The sequence below is a fragment of the Cnephaeus nilssonii genome (assembly GCF_951640355.1).
Source record: "Cnephaeus nilssonii genome assembly, chromosome: 13".
In the NCBI taxonomy this organism is placed as follows: Eukaryota; Metazoa; Chordata; class Mammalia; order Chiroptera; family Vespertilionidae; genus Cnephaeus; species Cnephaeus nilssonii.
This window is the reverse complement of record NC_137084.1, coordinates 722,238-738,106: the sequence shown is the minus strand read 5'-3', so window position 1 is coordinate 738,106 and position 15,869 is coordinate 722,238. Positions and strand designations below refer to the sequence as shown.

Below are 15,869 nucleotides of genomic sequence, written 5' to 3'. Positions count from 1 at the left end.
CGGCTCCCCCCCAAGCCTGCCCCCCAGCCTCGCCTGCTGGGCTCACACAAGCATGGCTCCCAGATGAAGCCTCGAGGCTGACCCCCGCCAGCCGGGGACACGGCTGGGCGTGGTGGCTCCCGCTCCTCTCCCCAAAGCCCGGCTCCCCGCAGTGGGGCACCGGGGGCCTGTCCCACAGCCCGCACCCCACTTCTCCTGACCCCCTGCCGGGCGCTCCCTCCTGAGGGCCCCGGACACACGCCCCGTCCTCGCCACCGCACGGGCTGAAAACCCCTCAGCAGCCGGCCCCTGCCCCCCACGCCCCGGCACAGCCCGACTCGCTCACTGACACGCGTGTCCAGTCCGGCACCCGCTCCCCATGAGGCCTGGTTCCGTCCCCTCTTCGTGCCACGTCTTGTCCAACCCACGGCCCGATCCACCTTCTCTGAGACGGAAGCTGAGGCCCTACTGGGCCCGTGGCTGTGCCCCAGGCCCAGGCCCAGGCCTTCGCTCTCACACCATCCACTCCCCGCCTTAACGGCGCGGCCCCTTCGCTTCCTCACCTCGGTGCGCACCGAATCCCGTAACAGCCCCCGGGAGGCTCACTGGCCACACGTGCAGACGCGGCAGAGCCGCCAGGCCGCACCGGGGCTGCCGGCCACTCCGAGGCCACTGGGCACTGACCTTGCGGCCTTGGGCCCGGTCCTCTCCGCCCGGGAAGGCTGCGGGCCCCCGTCAGGCCTTGTCCCGACCTTGGGAGAGAGGCCCTGTCCGTTCTGGGGGAAGCAGCCGGAGGGAGGAGAGGCAGGCTGCCCGCCGAGGCCCGCACCCCCAGCCCACGCGGGGCCAGGGCTCCGGCTGCCCACGCTGCCAGGCTGCAGCCTGTCACGGTCGGGGCCCCAGAGGCCACCTCGATAAGGCATCACCCCCTTCCTGCATGGGCCACTCCAGCTTCCTGCAAGCCCGTGGGACTGGGCCCCGTCTGGGGGCAAAGGTCAGCGGCCCCCTGCAGCCACTCACTCCCCTGGCCGGCGGCCCCTTCCTCTGCTGCCAGGGCCGCAGGCGGTTTGCTGGGCTCCTCATTGGTCCGGTCCCTCCCGCGGGGCGTCAGACGGGGTGCCCCCGGGAGTCCCCGGGGCTGGTAGAGAAGGCAGGGGGGGGAGGAGGGGGCTGCGAGGTGGATGCTTAGGGGCCACCCCAGCCGGCTGGGGCTCCCTTTCTGGGCCAAGAAGGGTGGGCGGGCGGGCGGCTCTCGAACACCAGCTAGCCCAGGGCGCCCCTGGGGAGCAGGGCCTGGGGAGGCAGAGTGGAAGCGGGTCCCTGGGGGCCTGTGTGCCCGGCCCAGACCCCCCCCGCCCCTTTCCCAAGGGGTCTTCTCCCACCTCCTCTTCCCAAGGCCACAGAACGGCCTCAAGCTGTGGGGGCGCCCCGAGAGCATGGGCGGCAGGCGGGGGGGAGGGATTATCTGCTCGGGGCTGATAGGACGTCCCCCACAGGCCAACTTCAAAGCCGTGCTGCTAACTCGGCATCAAAGTCGGGCGGAGCTGTTTGAACACGGGAAGGGGAGGGCGCCTCCCCCGTCACCTGCCCTCCCCCTCCCTCTCCCCCTCCCCCTCAGGGCGCAGGCTCTCCTGGCGGGCGGTGGGGGCCGGACCCTCCCCCCGGGCAGGTGAGCCATGACGGGGAGGCATCGCTGCCCCTCGAAGGCCCGCAGAAGGCGCCCAGCCTCACAGGCCTCAGGGTCCCCACGCTGGGCCCAGCTTCCTGGTCTCCCCGCCGTTTCTTTAGGGCTCGTCCAGAGAGGGGACCTGCCCTGCAACCGGCGGGCACGCTGGCCTGGACCCCGGACAGCCCACCCCTGTCGGTCCCCTCAGGGGCAGGTCACGTGGGGGCGCGGTGGGGTGCCAGGTGAGGGGTGGCCGACAGCACGGGCGCCACGCGGCAGGGCCAGGCCCCGGGGTGCATCCGGCTCTAGCAGACGAGGCGCATGTCACTGGGTGGCCGCCCGGTCTCTGCCCCACTGTCCCCACCTGTGACCCCGTGAACCGGCATCACAGCCGGAGGCCCTCCTGGGCCGTCGGGCGGTCAGGGCCGGCTCGGCCCCTGCTCGGTCGAGCGCCTGCCTGGGTACCGTGTGTGGGGCAGGGGCGCCGCCGCCGGAAGGCACCGCACGCAGAGCCGGCAAACGGCAGACCCCGGAGAAGGCCCCCGGACGGAGAGGAAGCTGCCGGCGGGAGGCCGTGTCCCCTACATGGGCTGGCATGGCGCCCCCCCCCCCCCCCCCACAAGCAGACCGTGGGGCAGGAGGGCCTGCGAGAGCGGAGGCGCCCTCGGGGGGCTCAGGGCAGACCCTCCCCACTCCCTCCCCTCGCCGGCTGGGATTTTTCCACCCGCCTCCTTCCCCACCCCGCCCGCCGGGCCCCTGCCTGACCCCGGCATACCCAGGCCCAGAAGCACAGCCAAGCGCAGCCGAGCGAGCGTGTGAGCGAGCGTGTGCCCGGGACCAGGGGCGACCCCTCCCGCGCACGGAGACATCAAAGGGAAGCCGGAAGCAGTGGGCCCGCTGACCCCCAGCAGGCGGGGAGGGCCGGTCCGCGCGGCCTGGGGCCCAGGCCTGGGGATTTTCCATCCCACTGGGATTTCCGCAGGACACCCCTGTCCCAGGACACCCCCACTCCAGGACACCCCCACTCCAGTACACCCCTGTCCCAGGACACCCCTACTCCAGGACACCCCTGCCCCAGGACACCCCTACTCCGACTGTGAGGCTCTTCAGGAGCTTGTGGGACCGGGCAGGGGTCAGGCGGGGGGCTCCCTAGCAGGGCCAGGGGCAGCAGGAAGCTCTGTGCTGGTCTCCCCCCATGTGCTGCCTGTTGGCCCAGGTGCATCAGACACTGTGCCCGGGACTGGGACCCGCCAGCAGGAAGGACCACAGAGTTTGCAGAGGGCAGAGAATGTGGCCGCCCCCAGCCGCACCTCCTCGACGGGTGGGGCCAGGCCCCCAGGAGGCTGTTAGGCACGTTGGGAAGAGGACCCCACAGAGAACAGTCCAGAGTCCCCGGTTCCCAGGCAGGCAGGCTTGCTCCCTGACCGGCCAGGCCCAGGGGATCCACTGAGAGAACTCCTACAGGGCCCAGCCCCAGCCCCAGCCCCAGCCCCAGCCCCAGCCCCAGGCCCCAGGCCCCAGCCCCAGCCCCAGCCCCAGCCCCGGCCCAGGCCCAGGCCTCAGGCTTCAGCCCAGGCCCAGCCCCAGCCCCAGCCCCAGCCCAGGCCTCCAGCCTGGGAGGCGGCACTCACAGCCTGGGGCTGGCGGACAGGCCGGGCTCCCAGCTCCCAGTGCGGAGGGGACTCATGTTTCCTTGACCTGCCTCACTTGGGGTGACTCATTCCGGGGTCCTGCCCTCCCAGGGCTGAGGCTGCCAGCCTCCCCCAACTCCTGCCCCCTTCCCAGGACGACGGGCGGCACCCTGGCCTACAAGGCCCTCCCCGACGTGGCTGCTAACACACCAGGCCCTCTGCTGGAGGGAGCGCACCCAGTCCCTTTGGGGTCCCCTGGGGGGACAGGATGCTTGTCCAGGGGGTGCAGCTCTATGGTGGGAGCGCGGGTCCAGGCTGGAAGGGCTTACAGGGCACCTAGGCCTCGAATCCGGGTTTGCCCGCGGCCATGCTCGGGGCCCGGAGCGTGACCCCAGCAGGCGCGCTCATGGGAAAGTGCTGGCAGGCCGGCCCGGGGTCGGGTTACCGCAGCTGTCCTCCCGGACACCGGCCTGTTGTTTGGGCCGGAGTGAGGCTGCCCGGGGACCAGGCGGGGTGTCTGCGGGGGGCATTGTTTCAGAACAGCCATGGAAACTTGGCGCGGGGTCCCGGCCTTCGGTCGGGGTGAGCTGCCTGCCCCGCACGGAGAAGCCGGAGCGGGGTCCTCCCTGGCCAGGCACCAGGCTCCGGGGGGTGGCCTGGCCCACGCAGGCCAGGGCATTACTGGGGCGGGGGCTTTGCCCCGAGCACCGAAGGCCTGCGGTCACTGCCAGGCGGCGGGGGGCAGACGGGCAGGCACAGCTGTGTTCTCAGGGAGGCACCCGGCAGGGGGGGTGAGGCGGGGCGAGCACCCGTACGTTGTCGGCACCTCAGACTTGCTGGGGGCTGGCTCAGCACCCTTCTCCGCTCCCCCATCGCCCAGGTGGGTGGGAGCCAGAGGGGCCCAGTGTCCCCAGCGGCCGAGAGCGAACAGGCCTCCCCGTGACAAAGGCCAAGTGCCTGGTGGGAACCGCCCGACCAGCGCTCCCTGAGCGCCAGACCCCAGGCCCCAGGCCCCAGGCCCCAGGCCCCAGGCCCCAGACCCCAGACCCCAGACCCCAGGCCCCAGGCCCCAGGCCCCAAGCTCAAGCCCCGAGCCCACAGGGGCGCCGAGGGAGAGGCCAAGGAGGTCTGTGGCGTGAGTGCCCGTGGGGGCTCGTCCCCGCCCCCCACGGGGTGACCCCTCTGCCTGGCCTCCGTGAGTGCAGTGATCCTGTGGGGTCCCCCGCCCGGGGGCACGCCGCCTGCTGGTCTGTGCCCACAGGAAGCCCCCGCCCCTTTGTCCCCAGGGGCCCACGTTTCAGACCCAGGAGCCACGCGTGCTGGAGCAGGGGCGGGCGCGTGAGCGGAAGCCACCTCGCCCCTCGCTCAGCTGCTGGCGCAGCGTAGCGTGCTGCGTGGATGGGAACAGACCTTTCTGATGGCTCTCTGCAGACATAGCCAGGACTCGGGCTCTCTGGAGGGGGCCGGTCACGGGCTGGCCTAGCAGGGGGCCCCCCTCAATCTGCCTGTGCCCGGGGCAGCTGGCGGGGGAGAGTGGGGGGCAGGTTCCCTCTCCCGTCCAGATGGGCAGGTCTGGCCCAGGGGCTCCTCACCAGGAAAGCTCGGCCCTGGGGCCTGGACAGGGGCCATTCTTTTCGGCGGAAAGTCGCCTCCAGGACATGGAGGAAGCGCGTGGATTCTAACCCTCACCGACAAGGAGGAAGAGGGGGAGGTCAGCTAGAAGGTTCTGGAACAGAGTCTGTCCCCGAGGACACGCGTCCACGTGGAAGGGTGCTGTGGGGAGCAGAGGGTCCCTGGGGACCCCCACGCCGACCCGGGGCTTGCCCGGTGCCAGCAGCCGGCCGGGCCCTGGGGCCCACGGTGGGGCGGCCTCCCCGGAGGCCGGGGGTGGGGGGGGAAGGGAGGAGCCACGGGCAGCCACTTCAGCCACTTCACTCCCCTTTGGCGAGGCCCGTGCGCCCAATCGGAGCGGCCAGCCCGCGGGAAAGGGCCTCTTGAGAGCCTGAGAGCGAGGTTCCCAAGGTGCTGCCCGCTAATGAGCGGTTCGCTCCAAACAGCGTCGCGATAAGGGGAGGCCGCTGTTGACTGAGGGCGCGGGTCCCAGGGGAACGCCGCTCAATGGGAAGGAACAAAGCCACGTCGGGTCTGCCCGCGGGGACACGGCGGAGGGCGGCCCTTCGCCATCTCTGCTTGTGATTCGGAAGAGAGGCCGCCTGAGTGTGGGGCCGGGGGGCGGGGCCCGGAGCTGCTGTGCGTGCGGGGGCCGAGGTGGGGGGCCCAGGCCGCCGGTCCCTGTGCCCGGCGGGGAGCGGGTGGTGTGGGAAGGGAGCTGGCCGCGGCCTGGCCAGTGTCAGGGCCCAGCCTCCCCGAGCCCCGCTCGGCGGTCTGTCTCTGCTTCCCCTCAGCAGCTCGGCTGTTTACTCGGCGCTAAGCCGGTGCTTTCACGGCTCGTGTTTTAGGAGGAAAACCGTCTTTGATGGAACCCTCTGCACTCCCAGCCCGGCTCTGCGCTCCCAGCCCGGCTCTGCAGGCCCAGGACGGGCAGGTGCCCTCCCTCACCCCAGCCCCGTCGGTCGCCCCGGCGTGAGCCCTCCGGCGGAGCCACAACTCGGGCGCCGGCTGTCTCCATGCCTCCTGTCTCCTGCCTTCAGGGCGCTCATGGAACTTTCTAGGTCCCTTCAGCTAGGGCAGCCTGGACCCCGCCCCCCACGGCCCCCAGCCCCCCACGGCCTCCCGGGCCTTCTGCACCCCTGCATCCCGCCGCGGGGAGCACCCTGCTTCCTCTCAGACGGCAGTGGTGTCGGGAGAGCTTTGCTCCCGGCCCGAGCGCTCGCCCAGGGACGTGCGGGGCACGGACTCCTCGCCGGGAGGAACCCTGCGTCTGTGACAGCCAGGGGCCCGCCGAGGCGGCGGCACAAGCCAGACGCAGGCCAGGCCCCGCGATGCCACTTCCCCGAGGATCTAAAGCAGGGGTCCTCACACTTTCTAAACAGGGGTCCCGTTCACTGTCCCTCAGACTGGTGGAGGGCCGGACTATTGTTTAAAAAAAAAACTATGAACAAATTCCTGTGCACACTGCACATAACTTACTTTGAAGTAAAAAAACAAAACGGCAAAAACACCCGCATGTGGCCCGTGGGCCGTAGTTTGAGGACGCCTGATCTAAATGGTCCAGGAGCCCAGCCTACAGGCCTCGTCGCTGCACGGGGGAGGCCTCAGGGCCTGCCCACCCCACCCGGTCCCCTGCCTCCTGGCGGGACCGGGAGCTGCTCTGAGGGTGGGTCTGAGGGTGCTTAACAGCAGCAACTAAGGGACAGAGCGGGCGGGGCTTGGAGGTGACGGGCATGTGGTGGCCTAGACCACGGCCCCCAGAACCATTGGGTCCGGCCCTGCCAAGGCACTGGGGGAGGTCATGACGTGTCCCCCACACAGGGCAGGCCACTGCCCACTCTGGTCGTTCCGTGTGGCCCGAGGACGATGCGATAGAGACCACGTGGCCTTGGGCAGCGGAGGATCCCCCCCTCCCCCGTCCCCCCTCCCGTCCCCGGCCCAGGTGGCGGTGACCTTCCTGTGGGCGTTCCTGTGGGTGTACCGGCATCCCCACGCACCTCCACGCGCATCACGTGTGTGCGTGAATTACGTACAGACCTCACGTCAGTCACTCCCAGTGGAGGGGTTTAAAAAAATTAAAGACAAACCTCCTACCTGCAGAAAACGCCACCGAAGCAGCTAAAAAGCAAAGAAAAGCTGGGATGAGGCATTTCCCACACACGCCGGCTCCCCCACGTCAGTCAGAGGAGGTACAGAGGGGCGGCCCCCAGAAAGAGGAGCAGGTGCATCGAGTTCCTTGGGCAGATCAAAGCCTCACTGATCATAAAAGGTGCCTTAAAGCCACGGCGCCCCTTCTCCTGGCTCCCGGGGCGCCGCGGCCCCTCACGCGCGGGGGTGGGGAGGGCACGCGTGTGCCGTTCTCACGTGGTGTGTGTGCAGGTGCGGCCTTCGGCCTTCACTTGGCAGCGTCGACCGAAACCTGCTGGGAAGGGAGGGTGCGGGGGATGAACCTCTGGAAGGGACCCCATCGCCATGGAGACCCGAATATCACGCAAAAGAGCCTAGTGTGGGAAGTCACCCTGAACAGTCGCCCTCGGAGCTGGGACCTCGGACGGCCCCTCCCCCAGCCGGCGATTTTAGCCACAGCATCTCCTCATTGGAGGGGAGGGGCCGCGTGGTGCTGCGGGGTGCACGGTGGCACCAGCAGGCATGGGCCTCCCTGGACGCGGTGGCCCTCGGTGCGAGGACGTGGGTGGCGAGGAGCCGGGGAGGCAGGGCTGCCCGTCATCTCTCACCATTTTGTCTGCTCGGCTCCCAGGCGCTTATCTGGCCCGGCCCGGCGCTGCCCGCTGACGGCGGGCTTAGCTCTGCCTAATCTCCTAATCTCCGCCGAGAGGTCCTTCAGCCTCACTTCACTTCACGAAACCTCACGTCCCGGCGAGATTTACGGCCCTTTTCTCCAAGTTATTTACTTTACATTGTGCTTGTTTGATAAGGGGCGGCCCCAGAGAGCCTCCCTCCGCAGGGACGGGGCAGGGCGCGCGGACGGCGGGGCGGACGGCGGGACTGACTTCAGGCGCGGCCGCCCACAGGGCACAGGAGGGCCCGTGGCTCGTACCGCCCTGTTCGTCCGTCCACGGGCCAAGCGGCGAACATCTGAGCGCCCACTGTGCACGGGGCGGTCCACCCCACACGCAGACAGACGTGTCCGTGCGAGAAGCTGGAAAAACACACTAGCCCCGTGGTCGGCAAACTCCTTAGTCACGGAGCCAAACATCAACAGCACAACGACTGACATTTCTCTTGAGAGCCCAAGTTTTTAAACTTAAACTTCTTCTAACGCCACTTCTTCAAAATAGACTCGCCCAGGCCGTGGTGTTTTGTGGAAGAGCCACACTCAAGGGGCCAAAGAGCCGCCTGTGGCTCGCGAGCCGCAGTTTGCCGACCACGGCCCTAGGACACTGTTCAGTGGTGACCTTCAGGGAAGGAAACGGGGGAATTAGGGTTCAGGGGTGGGGCAGCCTGGCTCCCCACGTCCCCCCTGAGCCCTGGACCCGCGTGCCTGGACGCCCGGGACACCCGCTTGGTCATGATCTCCGCGACGTGAGGTTCGGGTCCGCCGGCACAGAGCGGGGGGGTGCTGCGCGAGGGGCTGCGGGCGCCGCTGCTTCGTGTCGCTCCCCGGAGCAGGGCTGTGCACAAAGGGCTTTTTGACGGGGAGCGGCCAGGCCGAGGCCAGCAGCCCGGCGGGCTCCCAGGCGCCCCCTCCTGGGGAGGGGTGTCCTCCACCCGCCGCAGATCCGCGTCCTCCCAGGGGCAGACCTGACACGTGTTCGGTCCCCGGAGCAGGAGCGGGGTGGTTTTACAGGCGCGCACGTGGGCGGCATGTCCGTCCCGCTCCGTATCTCAGTCTCTCCGCAGCTTTCCCCGATTCTCCGGTCACCGCTCATTCCGGTGAGCGCGGCAGGGACCGCACACTTCCTAGTGGCTCGGTGGCCGTGCCTGGCGCCCGTATTCACGTCAGTTCTTCCCAGCACACTCACGTTTCCAACTCCCCGGTCTCCACGGTGACTCGGGCCCCATTTTGCGTCCGTGCTCCGTTTGAGTCTGCGGCTCAAACCCTGCTCTGGGGACGACCAGGCCCCGTCTTCCCGTGTGAAACCGGGCTGCCCGCCGCCGCCCGGGCCTGGGTGTCCGGGGCAGTGACACCGCGTGGACCGAGGGGGGCCGATCTCTCCCGGGGGCGGGGCATCGCCGAGGGGGGACGGAGGAGAGTGAGGGGAGATGGGGCCAGGGACCCACGCGGGACAGGCCCATATAGCCGCTCCGGGGCTCTGCCCGGCACCGCTGCCCCGCCCCGGCGCGGGGAGGCCTGGCTCCGCCGCGGGCAGAGACGCCGGCGGGAAGAGCGGCCGAGCGCGGCCTGGAAAGACGCTGCAGCTGGAGCGGACACAAAGGGCCGTTCAGAGCGGCGGCCGCGGTGCCCAGCGCGCCCTTTTTTTACAGCCATTAGGGTGACGGGCCTCTCCCGGGCCGGCCGGGGCGAGGGTTTCCGGAAAGCGGGTCTGGCACCGGCTGACGGGAGCGACTTTAACGAGTTAACTTCAGAAGGAAGGATCATCGGGAGAGGTTTAAGGTTCAGCAAACGTTCTGAATTATTGAGCGCAGAGCCCTGGCTCTCAGGCGCACAGGCGTGCTTGGCCGGGGCCCCGTTCACGGGCGGAACAGCCCCCCTCCGGGCATTTGTCTGAGCCCCTCGGACGGACGGACGGACGGGCTCCCCGCGTGCCGCCCGGTGCCGGGAACCCCCCGCGTCGCCTTCCCTGCCTCCCCGAACGCCCCCGCCCCGGCCCGGCCCCAGCCCCCGCGGCGGGCACACGCGCGCACTCAGAGCACCTTCCCCGGCAGGAAGCCGCCCTCTGCCAAGAGCGCATGGAATTCGGCTTCCAGAAGGTGTCCTTGGCCCCCCGCTCCGCGGCCGCGCGGGAAGAAAGGTCCCAGTGTGTGCCGGGCGGAGCGAGAAGGGGCCTCCGTCTCTGCTCGGGGTTCTCCGGGCCCCGAGAAAACCCACAGCTCCCTGGGCCCTGCTCCGCCGGCCACGCCCGCCCCAGCCACATTCCTTCCCTTCCTGCGCCCGCACTGGGTGGCCCAGCAGCCAGCTCCACGCCGCCCTCCCCGCGGCGGGGAGACCCCGGCCAGGTCCTCCCGAGGCTGCCAGCACGCAGAGCGGGGGCCGCGCCCCAGGCCCGCAGCCGCCGGAAACCTCAGGGCCGGCCTCCCGCCCGTGGCTGCCTCGCCGAGGAGCACGGGGCTCGCTCCCACAGGAAGCCTCCTTGCTCTGTGCCCCACGCTGCCCGCCCCACTCGAGGGGCCCCACATACCAGCAAGAGGCCTCCCACCCCCACCCTCGCCCCGTCCAGTCTGGGCCTGCGTAGCGCCGAGATCCGGCATCCTCACGGGTGAAACATTCACAGGCCGAGGCCTACCCGGCCAGGGAGACACAGCCCGTGTGCGGCCGCGCGGCGGGCAGGCTGGTCGCGCTCAGCCCCTCGGGCCCCCTTGCCCTGCGCCTGCCTGGCCAGCGAGCGGCCGGCCGAGGGTCTGCCCCGCAGGTCACAGCAGCGACGAGGACTGTGATGCCCAGGGGCATGGATGCGTTTCAGGGGTTCAGGGGGACCTGGTGCCCCGGCGGCACCTGGCCCAGCCCGCTGCCCAGGGAGAGCATGAGTAGCGAGGCTCAGCTGCGCCCCCCTCGCCCCCTCACAGGAGCCCAAACAGCTGGGAGCCCCTGCCCAGCCGCCAGCGGCCCTGCCTCCCACCCCAGGCCCGGCTCCCCGGCCCCAGGCACCCGTTAAGGACAAGCCCTGGTGGCTACAGGCCCTGACCCCTGACCCCGTGTGTTCCCAGGGAAACTCGTGACCTGGCAGTTTCAGGAGTTCCTGGCCCAGGGAGGGTGTCCCCCAGGCTCCCCCTCATTTATACGGGGGACACCTCTCCGGCACTTTGTAGAGCAGGTCCACGCCGGACGCCTGACCCATCTCTGGGCCCAGAACCGGCACCGGACGCCCGAACCTCCCCAACGTGTGTAAGGCTCAGAGGCGAGGTGACTGCCCAGCGCCCCACAGGCAGGACGCAGCCCCCCGAGCTGGCCAGGCCCTGGCGGACAGTGTCCCCAGGCTGGGTGGACACGCCCCAGCAGGCGACAGGGGTGAGCGTGCACGAACCCCGCCCTTGAGGTCGGGTGCGATCTGTGTGCAGGTCCTCCGTCCCCTGACCAGGTGAACAGGATGCCCGGGTGTCCCTTCGAGCCCGGAGCCTGCATCCGGGCGGCCGGGCCTGCCCGGGGCCACGCCCCTCAGGGCTCAGCCCCCCTGCCCGGTTTAGGCCGAGCACATGCGGGACCCCCAACCTCCGGAAATGCCCCCAGGCCAACAGCACGACCTGCGGAGTCGTCCTGGCCCCCACCCAGCCCTGCGGGTGGGCGCGCTCCTCTCCCTGGTCCAGCGGCCTCGCCAAGGGCGCCGCGGAGGCCGAGCCTGGGCCGAGGCCGCGAAGCTGCCCGCTCCGCTCTGGGCCTGCTCCCCGGACAGCGGCCGCCCCACGTGCTCCGTGGACGAAGCGACGCTCCCAGAGGGGAGGGGCCCCTGGGGGCCGCCCGCAGTTGGGCCGGTGCCGGCCGGGAGCCAGCCTGAGGGCGTCCCGTGCCCAGTCCCGTCCCCTTCCCGCCGAGCCGTCCTGCCTGGCGTTGCATTGAGTCGGGGCAACATTTCCTCCCCCACTCCATGCCTTTTGGAGCCGGGCTGAGCCTGACTCACAGCTCCCCGCAGCCCTCCCGGCCACCGCGTGCAGGCAGAGGTGGTCGCGCCCTGAAGAAGAGGGGACACTGGTCTCCTCTGTTCCTGCGAGCCCCCAACCCCGTCCGCTGGACACTGGTCCCAGCGCGGTCTCCCCAGCCCTCCCCACCCCCCCAGGTCTGCGGGGCGGGAACAGAGCAAGGAGCCGGCAGAGGGGCGTGGGGCCCGAGTCACCAAAGTGTCCCAGCGAGTGGTCCCACCAAGAGCTACCCGGGCCCCACGGAGCCAGCGCGGGGCCGAGCCGGTGACATTTGCCCCGTTTCCGAAAGGCAGGGCCGGGCTGGCCCCGGCCTCGCTGACAGATGCAGAATTCAGGAGACGTGAGCAGTGATGTGGACGAAAGCCAGGCCACAGCGGCCTCGCTGGAAAGCAGAAACGGGAACGTTTTGGCGTGAGATTCTGCAGGGTCCGGGAGAAAGTTGAAGACATGGAAATTCTAATTAACACACACGAGGCTGGTTTTGCTCAAGGATCTACGGGCTGTCATGGCGCAGTGGGCCCGCAGCCACATGCTCGCGGGGGCGCGGTCACCTGTGGGCCCGAGGTGCACGGGGCCGCCGTGCACGCTCCCCTGCAGGGCAGGCTGGGGCTGGGGTGGGGGGGCTGGCAAACATGAGCGAGTGCCCCCCACGGAGGGGACCGGGACAGCTCTCCTGGAGGGACCCTTCGGGGAGCCCCGTGTCGCTGTGCTCGTGACGGCCCGGCCTCCGGCACCCTCTGTCGCGGGAGCCCCGTGCCACGGACGGGGCTGGCGTGGGTTCCAGGCCGGTTCCGGATGCCTGGGCGGGGGAGGGGGCTGCATGGAACGGCTGCCGTCCCCAGGGCTGCTGGGAAAGGTGCCCTCGCCCCCGGCAGCGGCCCTGAGCTGAGCCGTCCTCCTGCCCAGGCCTCTCTGCCCAGCTGGCCCGGCTCTGGGTCGGCACCGAGGCTCCGGGAGCCCTCGCCCTCTCCTCCATGGGATGTGCTGGCCGGACCCTTGGCGGGCGGCGGGGGGCTGTCTGCTCTGGGGGAGGTTGGAGCTCCCCGGCCTGGGGCTTTGAGGGTGCTGGGGAGGCAGAGGCTGAGGAGCCACCCATGCCCTGCTCCCCAGAAGCCAAGGGTCGGGCAGGGAAACACCCCAAAAGGTCCGGCCCCGTGCTAACAGCTCTGGGGTGGGCCGAGGGCCTCGCGCGGGAGGGGGACACGCTGCCCCCCCGCCCGGCTCCTAGGCCTCTGCTGAGGGCGAGCGGGTGCTGGGAGGAGGAGGACTCCGAAGGGCGCCATGTGCCGGGCCCAGGGCCCGGGCGCTCCCACAGCCCGGGCTGTGCCTGTGCCCTCGGCGGGCAGAAGCCCCGAAACCTCCGTGGCTCTTGCTGGGGTGCAGGAAGGGGCTCCCCATCCCCACACTGTGCCCGTCATGTCCTGCCTCTACCTCATACTTGCCCCTGGCAGCCCCTCAGCCAGGCTTGGAGTGGGCGCGGGCGCGGGCGCGGGCATGGGCCCGGGCAGCCAGCCGCTCCCTCTGGCCCCGGGGGACCTGGGAGACCGCCGGAAGGGGGTGCCGGCTGCACAGTGCCGGGGTGGCTGACCCCACTGTCTCCTCAGCCCCCGGCTCTGCTCCCAGCGACTCCCCAGTTTGCACCAGGCTGTCGTTGACCTCGGGGCCCCCGCCCCTCGCTTCTCCCCGCTCCGGGACCTTCCGTCATCGAGGCTGCGGTGACCTCACCTCCCTGGGGCCCTCGGGGCGGGGAGAGCTGGAGATGGAAACAAAATGTGTCTTTATTTATGCTTTTACTTTGGATTCTGGAGCTGGACCAGCGTGCAGTCCATCCAACGTCAGAAAACGCTGCTCCTCAGGACCCTCCCGCCCTCGGCCCCTGTGAGACCCCGCGTGCATCCCCGTCTCACACACGGGCATGTGGCTCTCTCCGGGGTGGGGGGCCGGGAGCGCGGCTGTCCCCAGCAGCTGGGGCGGGTCATGGGGCTCGGTCACCAGGCAGGCTGTGCCGGAGGCGCAGGAATGCGGCCCCGGCGCGGGCACCGAGGACCGGCTCCCCCCCGCCCCCCGCCCCGCCCTGCGGTGGTGGCAGACCCGAGTAAACACCCTGCCCACGCCGCCTGCAGCCATGGGGGTGGGTGTCTGCCAGGCCCGTGGCCCCAGGGCACATAGGTTCAGAGGCCCCAGCCCCTCGCACACGCCTGCACCCTACGCTCCCCACCACAGCTCCCCTGAGGGGTGGCACCCCGTCTGCTATGCACACGGACCCCTCCCATCGCAGCCTTGACCAGACCACAGTGCCTGAGGTGGCCCCGCACACAGACCGTGGTCCCCGCTCCCCGCGCCCCAGACCCCTCACCCGAGCCCCATGCCCCGTGGCCACTCCAGCCTCTGCTTCTGAGCAGGTCGGTGCTGCCCAAAGCTTCCCAGTCACGGGGTGAGGACGGGGTCCTGCCAGCTTAGGCCCAGCCAGCGCTGGACAGACCCCCCCCTCCACCGAGCACACAGGCCATGGTGCTCACCCCCCCCCCCCCCGTCTCCCCCCCACCGAGTGGACAGGCCACGGTGCGGTGCTTCGGGCTCTGGTGCCCAACGTGCAGGCCTCTGAGCCAGGGTGAAGCGGGTGCTCTGCCCGTGGGCACCGACCTGGCCCTGCCAGGCTGTCTGGCTCAGCTGCCGCCCACACCTCGGCTTCCACCCAGTAACCAGGCCCGCCGGCAGGTGGTCTCCAGGCCGCACCAGAGGTCGGAGCCCCCTCCCAGGCCGACAGCCGCAGGGGTGCGTGGAGAAGTCGCCCTGTTTCCCAGGGACCGGCCCCCCACCCAGCCGGCAAACACAGGGTCTCCCGTCAGCCCCCCGTCACACAGGGGCCTCCAGGGATGGCTGGCGGGTCCATCTGATCCTAGTACCACCCCAGGGCAGCCACAGCCTCCTCCTCCTCGCCACCCGACCCTGCCAGTCCCCCCTTATACGAGCACCCAGAGGCCCTGCAGGTACGGTCCCAACATCCCACAATGCCTGCCAGGCAAAGGCTGTGCCCGGCCAGTCGCACGGGCAGCTGGCTCAGGGCCTCACTTTACAGCAGCGCCCACAGCTCAGGACAGCCCGGGCCCTCGGAGCCCCGAGAACCAGGGGCCTGGAGGACTGTGCCAGAGAGAACGGGGCCTGGAGGACTGTGCCAGAGAGAACGGGGCCTGGAGGACTGTGCCAGAGAGAACGGGGCCTGGAGGACTGTCCCAGAGAGAACGGGGCCTGGAGGACTGTCCCAGAGAGAACGGGGCCTGGAGGACTGTCCCAGAGAGAGGGAGGCAGGGAGGGCCAGCGAGCGCTCACACATCCCGACACAAGACTTCTCCCGGGACATCCCTGGTGGGTGGTGGCCAGGACGGGCCTCACTTGTCCCACTGACCCCGTCCCAGGCTGTCCCCGCCGGGTGCCCTGACGGAGGGCACTGAGCCACGTCGCGCCTCGGGGCAGGCCAGCGGGAAGGCATGGGAAGGGAGCCGTCCCCGCACCTGAAGGAGCCCCCGGACAGCGGCACCTGGCAGCCACCCCGCGCCTGCCAGGGCGCCGGCCGGGGCTCCACGGGGCTGTGTCTCTGGGGAGGGAGGCGGGGCCGGGGCACAGCCGTCTCAGACGCCCGAACACGAAAACAAGTGGAAAACGAGGGCGGGTTTCCCTAGTCAGACCAGGGCCAGGCTCCGCCGAGGCCGCCCGTGCCCGCGCCCCTCCCGCCTGGCCCGCCTCGGCGCCGCCCCGGTGGCCCGTGGGCCTGGCCCGGCCCGGCACATGGCAGACCGCCCCGCACCCTGCGACCGGCGAGCGGGCACTCACTGCGACACGTGGGTGATGGGGACCAGCAGGGTCTCCCCCTCCAGGTCCAGGTCCTCGGCGAAGCTGTTGGTCCTGGCGAAGTGGGGCGCGCTCACCTCCAGCAGCGTGGGGCTCTTCTTCACTGCGGGGAGAGCGGGCGCGTCAGGCTCCAGGGACGGCTCGGCGGCCAAGGGCCCGGGGCTCGCCGGAGCCGGAGCCGGGCTCGGATGCCCACCCAGCCTGCCACGCTGGCACGGACACCCTGACACCTGGGCCTCCCCACGGACGGACGGACGGACGGACGGACCAGATGTCCCTGGGGGCGGGGTGGAGACCCCGCAGGGAGCCCGGCACCGAGCACCTGGGGTCGAGGTGCCCACGGGCCTGGGCTCCAGGGG

General features: G+C 70.5%; 1 protein-coding gene across 4 annotated transcripts in view; it reads right to left on the bottom strand.

The window, feature by feature from the left end:
• KCNQ1 (potassium voltage-gated channel subfamily Q member 1) overlaps positions 1–15,869 on the bottom strand; it is a 224,877-nt gene that overhangs the window by 120,405 nt on the left and 88,603 nt on the right. For all 4 annotated transcript variants that reach the window (XM_079788850.1, XM_079788852.1, XM_079788851.1 and 1 more), the window contains exon 11: positions 15,493–15,613. In XM_079788850.1, the coding sequence (XP_079644976.1) occupies positions 15,493–15,613 (121 nt within the window). The remainder of the gene's footprint in view (positions 1–15,492; positions 15,614–15,869) is intronic.